This window comes from Mastomys coucha, unplaced genomic scaffold (genome assembly GCF_008632895.1).
Source record: "Mastomys coucha isolate ucsf_1 unplaced genomic scaffold, UCSF_Mcou_1 pScaffold23, whole genome shotgun sequence".
Lineage (NCBI taxonomy): Eukaryota > Metazoa > Chordata > Mammalia > Rodentia > Muridae > Mastomys > Mastomys coucha.
This window is the reverse complement of record NW_022196906.1, coordinates 90,651,626-90,670,384: the sequence shown is the minus strand read 5'-3', so window position 1 is coordinate 90,670,384 and position 18,759 is coordinate 90,651,626. Positions and strand designations below refer to the sequence as shown.

The following is an 18,759-nucleotide window of genomic DNA, read 5'->3' as shown; positions in this document are numbered from 1 at the left end:
AACGAGATCTGACGCCCTCTTCTGGAGTGTCTGAAGATAGCTACAGTGTACTTACATATAATAAATAATAGATAAATCTTTTTTAAAAAGAAAAGAAAATGCCTCTACATGCTCAGACAGGCCCAGAGGCCAAGCTGTTGAAGGTGTTTCCCATAAAGGTTCTGTCTTCCTCCATAACTCTAGTATCAAATTGACAAAAGAGTAACCAGCACAGCTTTTTAAAGATCTGCTATCTTGAGAATTTCATACATGTGCAGTGAAATATATCTACTCCTACAAACCTCCCTCCAACACCCCCATATTCCTCTCAGTACAGTCCCCTGATTTCATACACACACACACACACACACACACACACACACACACACACACACATACTGTATTTAGTTAGGGTTGCCTTTGTGTGCATGGATGTTGGGCCATCCATTGGAGTGTGGAAATTGTACCAGTAGCCACAGCACTCCAATTTTTAAATGTAATTCTACCAGCAGCTGTCAACTACCAGTAGTTCTTCAGTAAGAATGGGGTCTGGAGATCATCTACACCGTTTATTTCAGGATTTGGCTGGCTTGACCTAACCCCAGCTTACACTGCTCCACTCCCTTTAGTCCCTTTGCTCTATACACTTCGCCTCAGCTGTCCGGTCAGACACATATGTCACTTTCACTTAAGTTCAGAGTTCATTAAGTTTTATCCCAAGAATTCTCTCAGACCTCTTGCAGTCAATCTTTCCAAATTACTTTCCCTTGGTGACCACAAATCTCATTTCTGCCCTTCCAGTTTTGCCTTTTCCAGAATATCATAAAAGTGAAAGTCTCATATAATTAAAGCCATGTGTGTCAGGTATTTTTAAAGAGCATAATGTTTGAGATTCATCCTAGGTTGTTTTTTTACTGCAGAATAGTATTCAATGTACTATTCCAGTTTACATGTATCTCTACCTATGGAAAGTGTCATTCTGTTTTCCGATATGGTTGTTCCTAGTGTCAGCCTTTTTCATTTTAGCTATAAATAGCTGTATATCCCATTACATCCCAGAAGGCAGATGACTGAAAACTTTCAGTGCTTGTTTAAATACACCTGTCATTTGTAAATTCTGCTAAATATCTCGTTAAAGGGTTTTCCCAGTTTCTGAGAGTAGCAGCATTTACTTTGTCAGATTTGCAAATTAGCCTTGGCTATCTTTCCATTTTCTTAACAGATTCTCTCAAAGAGTGCAAGTTTTAAATTTAAATTTTAGTATGATACAACTATTCAGTTTTAATTTTCATAATGGCACATAGTTGTTATATTAATATAAAGTATTTTTTGTTTCATATTTGGAGTGGAGGGCCTCAAACCCAGACCTACTCCATGTGGGTCCCATTCTGGATCCTGAAATAATTTCTTTTTAATGATTTATTTGAAAATTTATTTGAGTGATACTAAATATTTTCCTATGCTGGGCTGCTTTTCTTCCTTTTTCTAATACCCATTTTCTATATTAACCTGGGATTCCATTAGCTCTTGTTTCACTGCAATAAGTACATCTCTGGTGAGTTGTTATTCTCAGGACCTTACTGGGTAGCTTTTAGTGCTGTAAGGAAAAGTTGTCTCCATTTTTCTGTTGTGACTGGAGTTTTCAGTTTGTTATGTTTTTTGAGACAGCATCTTATTCTGTGCCCAGGCTGGTCAGTTCTAGGGTTATAGGCATGTACTATATGGCCTTGTCTAGCTTTACATGGGTGCTGGGGACTCCACTTGGTCCTCATGCCTGTACACCAAGTGCTCTTATCCACTGAGTTATCTCCCCAGCTTTCCCTCAGCCTCGTGACAGCTGAGGTTATATATGTGAATGCCCTACACTTGTATTTAGAGAATAATTGCTTAGATTATTACCTAAATTCTTTTCTTCTTTAACTGGTTTTGCTAAGAGTATTTTGTTATTCTGATGATCAGCCTTTATATAAAATGAGTTTTGTTTGTTTTTTCACTAATTCTGTCTGTTTTGCACACATGGACATAACAGATAATGACTGTAAAACTGTATGTTTTGTAAGTCCAGTCCTTTGAGTGTTGGAGTACTTAAAATTAGGAATAAGTATGGTTATTCATAAGTAGTTTATCTCTGTCCTAGTGCTCAGAATTAGTTCTGGGATTTTTAAAGGATTAGAAATTTGAAAGATGGGATATAATTTACACACTATAGATTCCAATAGAGCTGTAAGTCACCCATGGGCAAGGAGCACTCATCACCTCTTCTAGCCTTAATTCAGTTTGCCAATCATTTTTAGTAAAAACCATCATTGGAAATCTTCCTTTACCTAATTGTACTTTCTGTGTAAATTACTAGGCTCATTTTTTTTTCGTATTTTATTCTAATATGTGGTACTAGGGCCACCAGTTACAACATGACAGAGTATTTCCCATAGTTCCTTCAGTTCTTTTTAGTAACTGAAAGTGTTCATTTGCAGTGAAGTAAGTGAAACTTTCAAAAAATTAGTCTTCAAAATTTTAAATTTTAGTAAGGTTGGGTTGGAGCACTAGGTAGGAGTGTACTTTCTCATTGACTGATTAGATGCTTCCACTCTGCACTTACTAGTTTGTTTTGTTTTTCTTGTAGATGTGGAGGTACAGTGGGAGCTATTCTGACATGTCCACTGGAGGTTGTCAAAACACGGCTGCAGTCATCCTCCGTGACACTGTATATTTCTGAAGTTCAGCTGAACACCATGGCTGGAGCCAGTGTCAACCGAGTAGTGTCCCCGGGACCTCTTCATTGTCTAAAGTAAGAGTGAGCATTGGTGGATTTTGTTTCCGATGCTGGCATTTTAGTGATTCCCACATGCTTAGTTTTTATCTTCCATATTTTAAAAGGTTCTCTAGAAAACTCAAAAGTCCGAAGTTAGTGTGAATCATACTTATTAGTGGTAATAGGCCATAAAGGAGTAGAACAATTATAAAGATTGTGAAGTGGAATATTTACAAATTGTATAAATTTAGAATATTTTTTTACATTATCTAGTGGGTTTCTTTTCTAAAGATATCATAGGTATTATGTTTTGAATTGATTAATTTTTTTTGTTGGATTTGTTTTCCGGCAAGATCTCACCATGTAGTCCTCACTGGTCTAGAATAGGCCTGCCTCTGTGCCACCATGCCCAGATGGCTGTTCTGTTTACTTTTGAAATGAAGGTAGTGTTGTACTATTGTATGCTTAATGTTCACATATGTGCACAAGTACCTGCATCTAATTGCTGGCAGTCTGTTTCATTTACAAAATATAGAACATATAACCTAAGCAGCTGCAGTTTGAAACAGACATCCCAGTTTCTAAATATCTGTCTGTTGTCATTTTCTGATGATTTGGAAAAAATTAGCATAAACATTTTTAATCCTAGCACTTTTAATCCTAGCATTTTTTTTAAAAGTTTATTTATTTTATTAATCAGTACACTGTAGCTGTCTTCAGACACACCAGAAGAGGGCATCAGATCCCTTTACAGATGGTTGTGAGCCACCATGTGGTTGCTGGGAATTGAACTCAGGACCTCTGAAAGAGCAGTAAGTGCTCTTAACCACGGAGCCATCTCTCCAGCCCCTAATCCTAGCATTTTTAATGCCTAGATGGAGGTAGGCAGATCTCGAATGTGAGGCCAGCCTGGTCTGCAGACCGAGTTCCAGGACAGCCAGGGCTACACAGAGAAACCCTGTCTCAAAAAAACAAAAAACAGTAAAAAACTTACTCAGATCAGTTTCTATGTCTCTAGGTTTAGAACCCAGTGCCTGTGTGTCTGCCTTATCAGCTCACATGACTTAAATTTGTTTGAATTTAGCTCAGAAGTGTTTGTTTTGTGGGAGCAGATGAGCTCATCCAGGTGTTTACATTTGCTACTAAATTGCATCACACTTGTTCAACTTGGTTACCCAAGAACTTGAAAGGTAGAATAAAACTCAGCAATTTTGAATTAAATTAAAATGTCACAATTACAGAAAAGTATTGATTGCTGTGGGAGATGTATCCTTTTTTACTTATTCATGTATTTTATTATATGGGTGTTTTGTCTGCATATGTGCACACCAGAAGAGGACATCAGATTCCACAGGAACTACAGTTCCAGATGGCTGTGGGCCACTGTGCGGGTGCTGGGAATTGAACTCAGGAAGAACAGCCAGTGACTCTTAACCACTAAGCCATCCCTCCAGTCCTAGGAAATGTATCTTTGCATCACTCTAACATTACTGTAGTCTAGGTCGTCTTAAAATTCTCATTTAGACCCCTGAGATATAAAATAAATTTGCTTTTACTTCATTATAAGAACTTTCAATATCTCTTTAGATTTGTTTGTTTGTTTGTTTGTTTTTAAATATGGAGTTTTTCTGTTTCTTTGTTGTTGTCTTGAAACAAGGTTTCATTATGTAACACTGGCTGACCTAGTACTATTCCATGTAGACTAGACTGGCTTCAAACTCACAAAAGATTCACCTGCTTTTGCCTACCCAGTAATGGGATTAAAGGCATGCACCACCACCACCACCATTTTCTTAAGTTTTTCATTCTCTCCTTTAATCTCTTTATAAATTAGTCACCAGAGAACCCAATATCACTATACTGTTTAGTTTTCTTATGGTAAAATTGGGATCACTGAAAAGTTACTTTTTTCTCAGTTAACACCTTGGACTTCATAAAGAAAATGTCTTACCCCTCAGCTCATACCTTTAATTAACTATTTCATTTATCTGCCTCTAAGACATCTTTCTTGAGTATATACTCAAGAGAAGCAGTTGGTCTGTTTGTCTGCCTTTGCTTCTTGTTTGTTTGTTTATTGTTCTAAGTCAATCTAATTAGACTGGCCTGAACTATTTCAGCCTCCCAGATGTAGAATTGCAGACATATGCCATTTATCTGGCTTCTACATTAAAATATCTGTCGCTTCTCACCTCTGTAACTTCATTAACCACTTAACCTCAGAAAGCCTTTATGTTTTAGACTCTGTCCCCTTTTTATTCTAGGGATAAATGTCTTGTACAATATTTGCTTATTGTCACCTATTAAATCATTTGTCTTAACATGCTTTCTTTTCACAACTGTTCAGCAATGTTTTCAGTGTGAAGGGCTTTATGTTTTCTATCTTTTCATCTAGTCATAGCTGTTTATACATTAAGTTCTCAATATAGTAAATATTGACTGAAACTCATCAAGCATTCTAATATAATAACCTTTAGGGCATTAGGGTGATAGATTTTTCAGTGAAACAGTTGATTGACATGATACTGCGGAACTTGAGAAGAGAGTATTTTCCAAGATGGAAGACTTCAAGGACTGGGCTGTGGTTTACCACAGTGGAGGGTTTACCTTCTATGGATGAGTTTGAGTCTGGTCCGCAGCACTCAACTCAGCCAGGGTTACATAATGAAGCCTTGCATCAAGACAGCAGTAACAACAAAACAAGAAATATATATTTAAAAACAAGCAAACAAATCTAGAGAGATAATGAAAGTTCCTTTTTTTTGGGGGGGAGGGGGAGTGTTGGTTTTTTTCAAGACAGGGTTTCTCTGTGTAGCCCTAGCTGTCCTGGAACTCACTCTGTAGACCAGGCTGGCCTCGAACTCAGAAATCCACCTGCCTCTGCTTCCCAAGTGCTGGGATTAAAGGTGTGCCACCACCACCTGGCTTGAAAGTTCTTAAGATGAAGTAAAAGCAAAAGGAGGGAGAGAGGAAAGGAAGGAAGAGAAAGAGAGCAAGTAAATGTCACTATATACTTATTAACTTTTTCTGTTATTAATGATATAGGGTTCCACTGAAGTCCAGGTTAGCCTCAGACTTAGGATGGTCCTCTTATCTCAGCCTCCCAGGTGTTAGAGTTAGAGGCATGAGTCTAATTCTCCTAATTTTTAAAAATTTTGTGCATATATATAAAGGTACATGCATGTCACAGTATACATGTAGAAAACAGGCTAACTGTGTGGAATCAGTTTTCTTTCCACTTAGGTGAATTTCAGGAAGCCACATCAGATCCTCAGGCTGCTGGCAAGTGCCTTTACCCACTGAGCCCTCTTGCTAGCCATTTTAGAAGAGAATATGCTAGCCATTTTAGAAGAGAATATGCTAGCCATTTTAGAAGAGAATATGCTAGCCATTTTAGAAGAGAATATGTACAGTTTTATTATCTTAGCATATCACTTGATTCTTCAGTACTTTTTCCTGTGCCCCGCCTCCTGCAAAAGATGCTATTGTAAGTAATGAAATGGACCTGAAAGATAATTATAAATGAGACATTGGCTTTGCTTTAGGATATTAATAAAGGGTGATAGAAGAACATTTTTTTCTAATAATTTGCTTTTCTCTTTTCAGGGTTATCCTGGAAAAAGAGGGCCCTCGCTCATTGTTTAGAGGATTAGGCCCCAATTTGGTGGGGGTGGCTCCTTCCAGGTAAAAAAAAAAAAAAAGGCTGCTAATAAGTAAGATTCTGGCTGTCTTTATTTCAAGATATTTAGATATAATCATTTGCAGAAACAACGTACATTTCGGTATTCGTGGGAAGTTAGATAGTTGAGTCTCTGTTGCTAATCAGAAGGACTCTCCAAAGGAAGCCTTGATTCTGGAGCTAACAGAAGTTCATTGTACTGTGAACACAAAGGCAGTGTTCCATGTTGTAAAGAGACAGTGCTTGCTTTAACTGTGGGTATTTATACTTGGAAAATGAAACGTGGAATAAAATAGTTCTAACTGCGGTAACTCTTAAATTTCAAAAAACAAAACAAAACAAAATATCTTTAAAGAAAATAAAGGGTTTGGAGGGGGTGTGTGGAGGGGTGTCTTTGTTTTTGTTTTAAGACAGTCTTATTGAGTAGTCCTGCTAACCTCAAATTTACCATGCTCTTGACTAATATACCTGAGTACTAGAATTACAGAGGTTTACCTGACTATAAATAAGTATTTTTTTAAAAATATATTTATTACGTATGAATGTTCTTCCTGCACAATTTTATGTATACCACATGTGCCTAGTCAGAAGCGGGAGTCAGATCCCCTGCAACTGGATTCTCCCATGGTAAAATGCTATTCAAAAAAGTTCACATTTGGGTGGTGGTGGCGCATGACTTTAATCCCAGCACTTGGGAGGCAGAGGCAGGCGGATTTCTGAGTTCAAGGCCAGCCTGGTCTACAGAGAGTTCCAGGACAGCCAGGGATACACAGAGAAACCCTGTCTCCAAAAAACAAAAAACAAAAAAACCAACAAAAACAAACAAACAAAAAAATTCATATTTAGGATGAACATGGACACCTAGTTCTGTACTGCATACTACATACTTCATTCACATCCTGTTACTTACTGTATTTCACTTTCATTTTAAGAAAGTATTCAGAGTTGAGCCCGGTTGCCTACACCTATAATTGAGAGGCTGAGCAACATTGTCTTAGATTCAAAACCAGGTCTTAGCTACATATAGGGGAAATGTTGGGTGAGTGGGTGGTGGTAGTGAGGTGGCTCAGTGTGTAATGGAAGGAACTTAACTTCCCTACAGTGACTTGTGTTCGGCACTAAGAACCAATAGTGGAAGAAAAGAATGCAGTCCTAAACTGATTCTCTGGTCTCTACATTCACACAGGAACACACACATAGTAATAATAACATAAGATTTAAAGATTTGTTTTTGAAAATCGTGTGTGTGTGTGTGTGTGTGTGTGTGTGTGTGTGTGTGTGCATACACATACTCCCAAATTGGATGTACAAATTGTGTACATACATACAGGTTCCCATGGAATCCAGAAGAGGGTATCAGATCCCATGGAACTGAAGTTACAGGTAGTTGTGTGCCCCCCAGCATGAGTGCTGGGAACCCAACTGAGATCCTGTGCAAGAGCATCCTCTTAAATATTTAAACACTTAAAAAGAAAAGAAAGTCCATATTTTATATCATAAAAATGAAGGGTGATAAGGTAGCATAAAGTTTCACTTTCCACTTTAAATATATTGCCTTACTGGTTGTATTTTCTACACACCATTCTTCTTCCTAGATAGCCACTATTAATAAACAGTTAAGTATACTTTGTTCTAGTAACTTTCCTGAGCTGTCATGAATAATGAATAAAGACTTGTGCATATTCATCATTTACATAAATGAATCATAGGAAATACTCTAACTTGTGCCTGTGGAGGCCAGAAGAGGACATTAGATTGCCTGGCATTTGAGTTGTGCTCCTCCTGATGTGGGTGCTGAGAACCAAATGCAGGACCTATGGAAAAATACCAAGAGCTCTTAACCTCTGAGCCATCTTTCCACCTCCTATTGTAGCAGTGGTTTTGTGAATATTCCCAAACCTTTACCTTATGTAGTTAAAGACATTTATTAGTTTTATTTTGTTTTTGTTTTCTTTGAGACAGGGTAGTACTGTATAGCCAGGCTGGCCTCAAACTCAAAATTCTGCCTCTGCCTCTGCCTCTGCCTCTGCCTCTGCCTCTGGGATGCTGGGGTTATAGTAATACACCATAGTGCTGCAAAGATATATACTTTAGAATGACTACCTAAGTAGGGTTTCTGGATAGAAGGAACAAAATGCATTGAAAACTAGAGATTGCTAATTTGTCCTCTGAAGACACACACCAAGTTTTTATTTTCATACAGTGAACTCACTGTTCTTAAACCACATACTAAGGAATGCTGCCTACTGTCCTTTTTTTTTTAAAGATTTATGTATTTTATGAATTGAGTGCTGTCTTCAGACTCTAGAAGGGGGCATCAGATCCCATTACAGATGGTTGTGAGCCACCATGCAGTGGCTGGGAACTGACTTCAGGACCTCTGGAAGAGCAGCCAGTGCTCTTAACTGCTGAGCCATCTCTCTAGCCCCTACTATCCATTTTAAAAATACTAACTAAATGAACTAAATTTTTCTTTTGGTATTTTGTCATGTATTTAATTTTTGTGTAATTACACCCTCTTTATTAGAAGTTAATGCTTTATTTTTCATATTTATATTTCCTGTATGTATATTCCATACCTATTCCTCTTTAAGATATCTTTTATAATTTTTTCTTGGAAATGAGTTTATTCCCTATCGTGTTTTGGAATTACATATCCTAAGATTTTTTTTATTATTATTTTCTTCATAAATTTAATGTTTTCGTTATAAATTGTTGAATAATCCCCTTCTGTTTTTGAAGCAGGCTTTCACTTTGTAGATTAAGTTGCCCTTGAACTCATGATACTCAGGCCTTTAGCCTACTGTCTTTTTTTTTTTTTCTTTTTTCTTCGAGACTGAGACTGGGTTTTTCTGTGTAGCCCTGGCTGTCCTGGAACTCACTTTGTAGACCAGGCTAGTCTCGAATCCGCCTGCCTCTGCCTCCCAAGTGCTGGGATTAAAGGCGTGCACCACCACTGCCTGGCTAGCCTACTGTCTTAGTTAGGATTTCCATTGCTGTGAAGAGACACCATAACCAAGGCAACTCTTGTAAAGGACAACATTTAATTGGGACTTGTTTACAGCTTCAGAAGTTCAGTCCATTATCGTGGCAGGAAGCATGGCAGTGTCCTAGCAGACATACTGGAGAAGGAACTGAGAGTTTTACATCTTGAGCTAAAGGCAGCCAGAAAGGGGCTCTCTTCATTGGGCAGAGCCTGAGCATCAAATCTCAAAGCCCATCTCCATAGTGACACACTTCCTTCAAAAAGGCAACACCAGTCCCAACAAGGACACTCCCTGTGCGCTAAGCATTCGAATACATGAGGCAGGGGGTGGGGGGCAAACTTATTCAAACCACCACCCCTGCTGATATCTAGGATTGCAGATTTAAGCAATCTGGTCCCTTTTTTCTTAAACACATTTTTAAAAAATATAATAATGGAACCTAGAGAGATGATGGTTTAGTGGTTAAGATTTGATGCTCTTGCAGAGGACCTGAGTTCAGTTCCCAGTACCCTAATGGAGTTTCATAGCCATCTGTAACTCCAGAGCATTTAGTACTCTGCTGGTGGCTGTGACTCCGCATGCACCTGCTGCACTTATTACATGTAGGCAGAACACTCACACATCAGGCAGAAAAGATGCAGTGATAAAAACTCCATTATCAGTTACTGGTCTGCTTTGTTACAATTTATACGTCAGGATTGTTGAGAGATAATGTAGTATTTGATTCAGCAAGCAATAATTCAGTACTTCAAAGGCTAAAACAACTCTAAATTTAATGGAGTACTTACAGACATTGCAAACATAACTTGACCCGATAGGCCTGATGACTTTTTTATTCTTTTGTTTTGTTTTGTTTTGTTTTTCGAGACAGGGTTTCTCTGTGTAGCCCTGGCTGTCCTGGATCTCAGTCTGTAGACCAGGCTGGCCTTGAACTCAGAAATCTGCCGGCCTCTGCCTCCCAAGTGCTGGGCTTAAAGGCGTGCGCCACCACTGCCTGGCTCTGATGACTTTTTTAACTTTGTTTTTGTCTTGCTGGGCAGTGGTGGCGCAGGCCTTTAATCCCAGCACTTGGGAGGCAGAAGCAGGCAGATTTCTGAGTTTGAAGCCAGCCTGGTCTACAGAGTGAGTTCCAGGACAGCCAGAGCTACACAGAGATACCCTGTCTCAGGAGGGGGAAGAGGAATACTGTGGGCAAGGGGTATAAAGGAGATAGAGGCTTGTATGGGATCTCCAGTACCAAAAAAGTATAATATATGAGTATTCTGTGTATTCTTATAGTATGGAATATACACAATCTCAAATTCACCAAATTAGACTAACTAGATGAGCTCTACCTCTAAAATTGTCTTCACTTAACTTGGTTAAGTACACGGACTCTGAGTTAGCACTCTGAAGTACAAGCATCACTGCTTCACTGCATGACCCCCTGTGGTCAGGATGGTATGCAAAAGCTTCTGCTTCTTGTAGTTGCTAAGTGGTTGTCAGTACTGAGCACGGCTTAGGTGATCTGAGATGGTTGCTAGGAACTATGCCTTTGAGTTTTGCCTTTTTTTTTTTTAAGGATTAAATGTGCTTTGTGGGAAAAAATGAGTAAACCTGATGTTATGTTGACTGTGGCTGAGACTTTATTCTATTTTACTTCTCTATTCTAAAATTGTGAAGATTTATATCTTACTTAAACTAATTTTTTCAATTTTTAGAGCAATATATTTTGCTGCGTATTCAAACTGCAAGGAAAAGTTAAATGGTGTTTTTGATCCCGATTCTACCCAAGTACACATGATGTCAGCGGCAATGGCAGGTACGATTATTTAATAGTCAAAACTCCTCTAAATCTGGAAAAGTTAATGATGACTTCGTATCAAATTAAGATGGCTAGTGTGTTTCTTAATAATTAAAGTGTGCAAAGTGTATATATAACCACCTGTTATACATACAATTGGTTATCAGTTAAATCTTTGTATGTAAGGGTTTAAGTGACAGACTGCAGATGATACATTCATTTTGCTGTGTATTGGTTAATATTTGGTGCATCTGTGCTTTTAGAGTCTAGCTGTACCTCCACTGGAGTTAGAGCTGCCACTTGCTCTCCTCAGTTTCCATTAGTGGCTTCCTGCTCCTGTCTTTCCAGACATGCCGCCAGTACTTGGTGCCGTATTCATTGTGTCCTGTGCTCAGATGCTACAGTTCTGTGAGGTTTACTATGACCCAGTTAGTGTGGTTGGTGTACCAGCAAGAACATATTTATCATTTCTCACAGTCTGGACTGCATCCTGAACCTGAACTTTAGACACTGGCTTATGTGTACATGCTTGTGTAGGAATGTTTCCAGGAACTTAATGTCATGATGATATGATTCTGAATTGAAACAGCCCTCACAGGTCTCTGCCTCCCTTGTAAGGATGAATGATAAAGACTACTTGCCATTCTGATTCTGGAGTCACTTGCTGCCATGCATGTTAGACAAAGCCTTGAATTTTAGTTCTTAATAGAAATGTCTCCCAGTTTTCTGAGAATTATTAATCTACCTCATATTTCTAAATTGTCCTGTAATTTCATAAAACAATAGCTGCTTTTATCAGCTGTTAATCAATAAATTCACTTCCCATTGTTTGCTTAGGGAATGCCTTAAACTGCTAATCATTTTCTATTTAGAATAGTTTAATTTGAACTACATATTTAATCAAATAAGTGTATGTTTGAAATACTGACTTGTGAAATATTGATAACCTTTGCCATATAATAAATCTAGTATATACTTTACAAATTGCTTTCAAGGGTCTGTATTTTACAGTTGGCTGATTGGCATTTTGAAGCTGGAAGGGACAGTGTTTAAAGTCAAGATACTGTATCCTCTGATTTGCCAGCTTAGAGATCTTGAATAAGATAGGTAATTCCTGGGAGTTTTTATGACCTTTTCCATGGAATAACTGGATTGATCTGGATAGGTTGGGTTTTGAGAGTTAGTTCTTAGTGTAATAATATTTACCTAGTTACAAACTAGAATTTTTTTAATTACACTATTTAGAGATGTTGATTACAGATGTTTTCCTCTTACATATTTGACTGGATATTGGTGAAAATTGAGCCAATTACTTATAAACCCAGTAACCATTACATTAGGTCAATAATATATTTCTGGACTTCAGCATTTGTGGTTTGGGGACAATGGAGCTATTTATATCTAACTCCAAAATATTAAAAAGAAATGTTGATGTTAGTGTAAAAAATTAACAGATAAACAGCCATTTTAAAGTTGACAGTGTTTATTATAGACTTAATATTGCAATGTTAGAGGGTCAAAGTATCTTACCAGAACACTTTATTTTATTAGGATATATCAACAAAATTTATCACCAGTTTTTTATTGCAAAGTAATTTTGTAAAATTTTTTAATTCTTTCCTCAGATATATAACATCTTCATGACTACTGTTTTCCAAATTGAATTTTGGTAAATTGATAAGCATGCATATACAGTGCAGACATTATTACACTGTGTACTTACTATGCAGTTTGAAAATACTTTTTTCATCTGTTTACAGTTACATTGTCCTGAAAATTATGCCCTCTACATTTCTTTGCACTGTTTGTTAGTGTTAACATTTAGCTTTGCAGTTTTTTATGTGTAGCTACATGGCTGGTGAAACAGAATGATCCCGTACACATTGACTAAGGTAGCTTATTCCCGTTTATTCTTAAAATAATCTGCACCAGATTGTTCTGGGTTTTCTTCGTGGTCGTATTTTTGGACATTGAAGAATGATTTAGAGGTACAAAGTTCTTAAAAATAAGTCATGTGAAAAAGTCTTTTAACTGGCTGTTAAAAAAAAAATGCTAACCTTGTCACCTTAATAGCAAAAGTGCATTAAAAGACTCAGCCATATTGCCTTGGTAATTTTGCCACACCAGTCAGCACTCACAGCCTCTCTATTTAATTTCCGTTGTATTATCCAAATCAACTAAAACATGTCATTTAAACATTAAAACTTAACTAAAAGTGCTGTTAAAGAGAGTCTTCATTTTTTTTACGGTATTGTAGGTGACATACCTAAAATGGACTATATGTTTTTGTTTGTTCTCTGAAACATTTTCCAGTTACAAAGATTTTTCATCCAAGCAGTGCTGGTTGTTTCTGTTTTCCCCACCTTTCCCCTTACATACAACTGTGGACACTGCTTACTCTAGCTGTTGACGGTGTCAGTTTCGTACTTTGTTTTCTTGAAATCATCTTGAGTAACCTTCCGAGTGCATCATGGCACCTATTGGTATGCCAAAAAAATTGTATTAAATTTCTTCTTTCTTTATAGTAATTCCCAATTTTTAAAAGTTTACCTGACACATACTTTTCTAAGCAACATAAGTATAGAGGAAATGAGTTTCTATTTTTATTATTGTTTATCCACATAGTTGTGAAATTTCTAGTATATCAATAAACGTAATGATTTAGTGTTGTCAGTATATCTAGTGAATAGTATTTGCTTTCAAAATATGTTATTTTTGTTGGTTTGTTTTTAAGAATGCTTTTTTTTAAGGTATTTTTCCTGTGGTTTTAACTTCATGATTTAAATGTAAGTTAGGTGTTTTTACTCCTTAGGTATAAAGTTTAACTTAGAGTACTCAGCCAGTGTATGGTTGGACAGCTGCTTTGTATGCTTACTTGTGAACATTTTTCCTGTTTTCTGTTTTGTAGAACACAAGAATTAATACAAAATAATCCAAAATAATCCATAAGTATGGCTGTGCAGTATTACTGCTAGAGTCACAGGTGCCAGGTACTACTGTTAGCAATGTGTGCTTTATTAGTTACGCAAAGTTCCAGACTTTAATATTCTGTTGGGGCTCTGTGTGTTTCTTTTTGTTTACTTATTTTAATCACTAGATAATCTGATTATTAAAGAACAAATAAAAGTGTTTACAACTCTTTTCATGGTAGATAGTAGTGATAGGAATTGGGACATAGAATCCCTTCTCGTTTTTTTGTTTTTTTTTTTTTAATTCTCCCTTGACAAGGTTAGCATTTTTTCTTTAAGACAAAATTGATCATCTTTTAGGTAAGTATTTGCACTCTGAATCTGCTGAAGATGGCGGGATTGTCAGTACTCTGTGCTCTTTTATTATAAACACAAGGCACATTCTGATATTCTCTTAAAGATTTTTAAAGAAAAATCTCACAGTAAATCTTTCTTAAATCTAAATCCTTCAGTGAGATTCAGTTTGTACACATGTGTCTATGAGGTCGCTGCTTGTTGTTATGATACAGAAAAGCCTGTGTCTATTTTAGGCATTTACTGTACATTTCTCCCGAGAAAAGAGTGAGATCGTGTCATCTCATGCTCCCCATCCGCAGGTCACTTCCTGTAGAAATATGGACTAACTTAAACCTCGTGAGTACTGAACTGAGCATCTCTCGCAGCCTCTAGTATAAGAAACACACTCTGGGATTTTATAGTAGCTGTAGAAGGCGGGACATGGATTGCAATGTGTGCATTGTTGAGTGTTTCATAAAGATTTAACTCTGGTCCCTTTGTTATCCTTCTAGAAGGGAGAATGGCCTATTTTTCAGTTATCATGTAAACTTGAGGTCTTCAGCTTGGCCGTAACAGCCTTGACCTCCACAGAATGACAAGAGTATATATTAATATGTTAGAGAGTTTGTAGTTTTAATATGCTGTCCTACAGCTGTTAAATAATAGCAGTTGTCTTTTGTCTTTGCTTAGCTAACGTTTAGAAGTCTAATACACTGCTTTCCACTCTCGTCTATTGATACTTGGTTACTACTCTTTTTTAAAAAGACTGGTGTCTCTACTTTCTAAGAAATGCAGACTATAATGAATAAGGTCTTAGCCGTTTTAGTTTTAATTTAATTAAGTAGTTTTAATTTTTAAAATAGTTTGAATACTTTAGTCTTAGGAGCTTGTATATGCTTTGTACTTTCAGAGCTTATTTCAAGTACTGAAATGCAGTACTGCAGGTATCACTCATTTAAGCATGCTCATTGAGTTTCTGTAGGTGGAATTTGTTTTTAATTGACTTAAATTATCAAGTAGAGTTTTATTTGATATACAACTTAAATTTACATTTAAAGTTTTCTAAAATTTCTCAGTAAAACACTGATACTACTTAAATGCCTCTATTGGCACTTTGCTTTAACTGATTCTGGAACAATACACATTTTTAATCTACAAATGGATTCCTCACTGTACTTTCCAGTTTGTTTTAATGTTTTATTGGGTGTTCTGAATACATTAGTCTTTTATTAAAATATAACAAAACTAAAGTGGAGAATTAAAAACTGATAGGCCATTTCTAAACTTTAGTATTACCATGCCCAACATCTGTGTATGCTTGTCGTAAATATAGCAAGAAAACATGTTTAGTTGTGGCTAACCACAGACTTCCTTACCACATAATTTTATTTTATTTCCTGGGTTAATAGGTTATATTTTTCCAGATTCAATTAGCCTAGTAATGTCTGTTTGACTATTTAACTATGTTTTTGGTTAAAAGAAAGTAATACTGTAAAGAACCAGTTAGCTTCTTCTCTTTTTTTTTTTTTTTTTAAGATTTATTTATTTATTATATGTGAGTACACTAGCTGTCTTCAGACATTCCAGAAGAGGGCATCAGATCTCATTACGGATGGTTGTGAGCCATCATGTGGTTGCTGGGATTTGAACTCAGGACCTTTGGAAGAACAGTCAGTGCTCTTTACCACTGAGCTGTCTCTCTAGCCTCCTCTTTTTATATTTTATTTTTTCATTTTTAAGGACCCACAACTAAAACCTATAGATAATGCCGAGAATCTTTATCCAAGCCAGTAAGTAATTTGCCGATTAGCTAGTTGTTTATACTCAGGTGGTACCAGAGCAGCCACAATAAGCAGAGCTTATAGTAAGATAACAAGATACATTCTCTCGCTTACCTAAATTTTAATGTTGGCCTATTACACATTGTATCTGGAAATGAATTTTATTTAAGTGAGAAATTCCTGTTGTTTGCTTTCTGTCCTTGTTTATTTACAAAGAAATATTAAAGTTACTATTTGAATATTAAAAAATTTGTACTCTGAGTAATAATTTAAAATATTCTTTATATGTGGTGCTCCTATCTTAGAGTGAGGGATTTTGTGACTTGGAAATCGATTAAAGACATAAACTTGAACTAAATGTTTTACTTTAAATTTAAAATTGGTGGTAATCTTTTCAAAAAAGTTCGTTGAATGAAAGTTTTTAATTGGATAGCTTTATTTTTAGCTCAAGAGAATAAATTCTACTTTATGCCTTTTAAATTAAGTTTAATAAGAAGGCAGATTATTTTTCCTAGGAATAATTAAAATCAATATGAATAATGAATAGCCTTGTAGATTTATGCTGCTCCTTTTCAATTAGAAACTCTTAATATTACTGTATAGACACCTAGCTAATATAAATATTTTGGTGATACAGTTCTTGTTTAGTAAATAAGAATTGGGGTTAGGATGTGGCTTTGTAACTAGACCACTTGTGTAGCAGCTGTGAACCCTGGTTTCAGTCCCCAACAACAAGGAGTCATGTAGTTGGTGTTTTGACCTGTATTGATGTCTGAAAATGTGTAATTTTAACTTTCTCATTTAGAAAAATGAGATTCAAAAGAAGAAAATAAGAGTGTGCATTCATTTTCAGACCAGGCATGTAAGACAAATATTTAAACTAGTCTGATAGTCATGTTTTTCTTTTATCAAGAATAAATTCATGAGAAGAACCTCTTATTAAAAAGGATATTCTTTGACAATCTGTTCCATATTTTAAATTGATTATGTTATTACATGCTAATGCCAAAGTTATTGGTCTCAGTCCTCTTTATGTAGTGTTAAAACCACATGAGAAATGCAGAAACTATATACTAGTCAAAATAGTATTAAAAAGTTAATAAGCCAAACCTTATCTTGCTAAAACAGGACATAAAAGAAGTTAAGTTTGAGTAAATTAATTACCTGATATTGCAGAAGGGGAAGAGTAGTTGAATTAGATCATTTCACTTAATGTAGCAGCTTTAAAAGCCAAAGAAACTTTATGATTGGCTCTAATAACTTATAGTGGGATTAAATACATCACAGCATTTTTCTCATATTAAATGTGCTGAGTATAGTATGTCTTTCTAAAAGCAACCCACTTGACATGGTAGTATTTGATAGAAGGTATTAAAATAACTAGGTTCCTTATTTTTCTATTTGAGTTTTCAGTGAATGTAAAGGCCAGTTGAATAAATATAATTCTGTGAAGATTGTGTTACTGATCTTATTTGGGAAAGCAAAATAAATACTCTTATATAGATGAAACATCTTTATAAATTCTTGTCATTAAGATAGCATTTTCTATGCTGTTTCCCTAAAAATAAAAGATAATGCTTAGTCCGAGAAGCACACTGCTCCAGAGATCCTTATTTACTCTAAAACTGAGCCACCCCACCGTGGCCACTGCTGTTCTGCAGTGGTAGTCATTAAGTGAATGGTAGTGACAGAGCTGCTTTCTACCCTACTGACTTTCTTCACTGTCTGTAGAAGGGAGAAGGAAATTCTGGTTTGTAACTTTTTGGACAAACTTTTTAAGAGGTTTTATTTATTTATTTATTTATCTATTTATTTGTTTATTTATTTGTGTAATAAGTAGCCCTACCTGTTAACCTAACAGAAATCTTACCTCTGTGTTAATATTTATTTAAAATAAAATGCTGGGCCAAACTTCTGGTCCACAGACCAAAATATTAGTATATAGTGCTATTTATATAGGATTCCCTTTGAATGTAGTGTGGCAGGTAATAGATTCACCCCCAGGCAACTATTTTAGAATGCATGTTTGTGAACTTGGGTTGTAGAGGAGAGAAAAACCCTGTTTTCATGTAGGTTGGGAGACCACTTGAAGTGAGGTCAGAGTCTGCTCCTGAAAGAATCGTCTAGGAAGGCCAGAATTGTGAACAGGTGTTCATGGCTACCTGGATTTAAAATGAAAAGTGTAAAGCATATATCAGTTAATAGTTTCAACATTTCTAGACTTTTTTTTTTTACTATAGATTCATATTATGTAAAGATCCTTAATGCGAATAATGTGTTTCTTGTCTACTGACATCATTTTAAATATATTTATTTAGGTTTTACTGCAATCACTGCAACAAACCCCATTTGGCTTATAAAGACTCGGTTACAGCTTGATGCAAGGTATGTTTTTATTTGGTTGGTTTGGTTTGGTTCTGAGATAGGGTCTTACTGTAGCCCAGGAGAGGAGGACAGGCTGCCCTCAAATGCGTGTTGATCTGACTGTCTCAGCCTTCTAAGTGTTGTGCTTACAGGTGAGTCACCATACCTAGCTTAAGGTTTAGTTATTCCCTC

The 18,759-nt window shown here is 36.2% G+C and overlaps 1 protein-coding gene across 1 annotated transcript in view; it reads left to right on the top strand.

The window, feature by feature from the left end:
• The window catches only part of Slc25a36 (solute carrier family 25 member 36), a 42,112-nt gene that overhangs the window by 14,028 nt on the left and 9,325 nt on the right, over positions 1 to 18,759 (top strand). The window contains exons 2-5 of the mRNA XM_031343406.1: positions 2,603 to 2,767; positions 6,335 to 6,412; positions 11,095 to 11,195; positions 18,522 to 18,588. Of these exons, the coding sequence (XP_031199266.1) occupies positions 2,603 to 2,767; positions 6,335 to 6,412; positions 11,095 to 11,195; positions 18,522 to 18,588 (411 nt within the window). The remainder of the gene's footprint in view (positions 1 to 2,602; positions 2,768 to 6,334; positions 6,413 to 11,094; positions 11,196 to 18,521; positions 18,589 to 18,759) is intronic.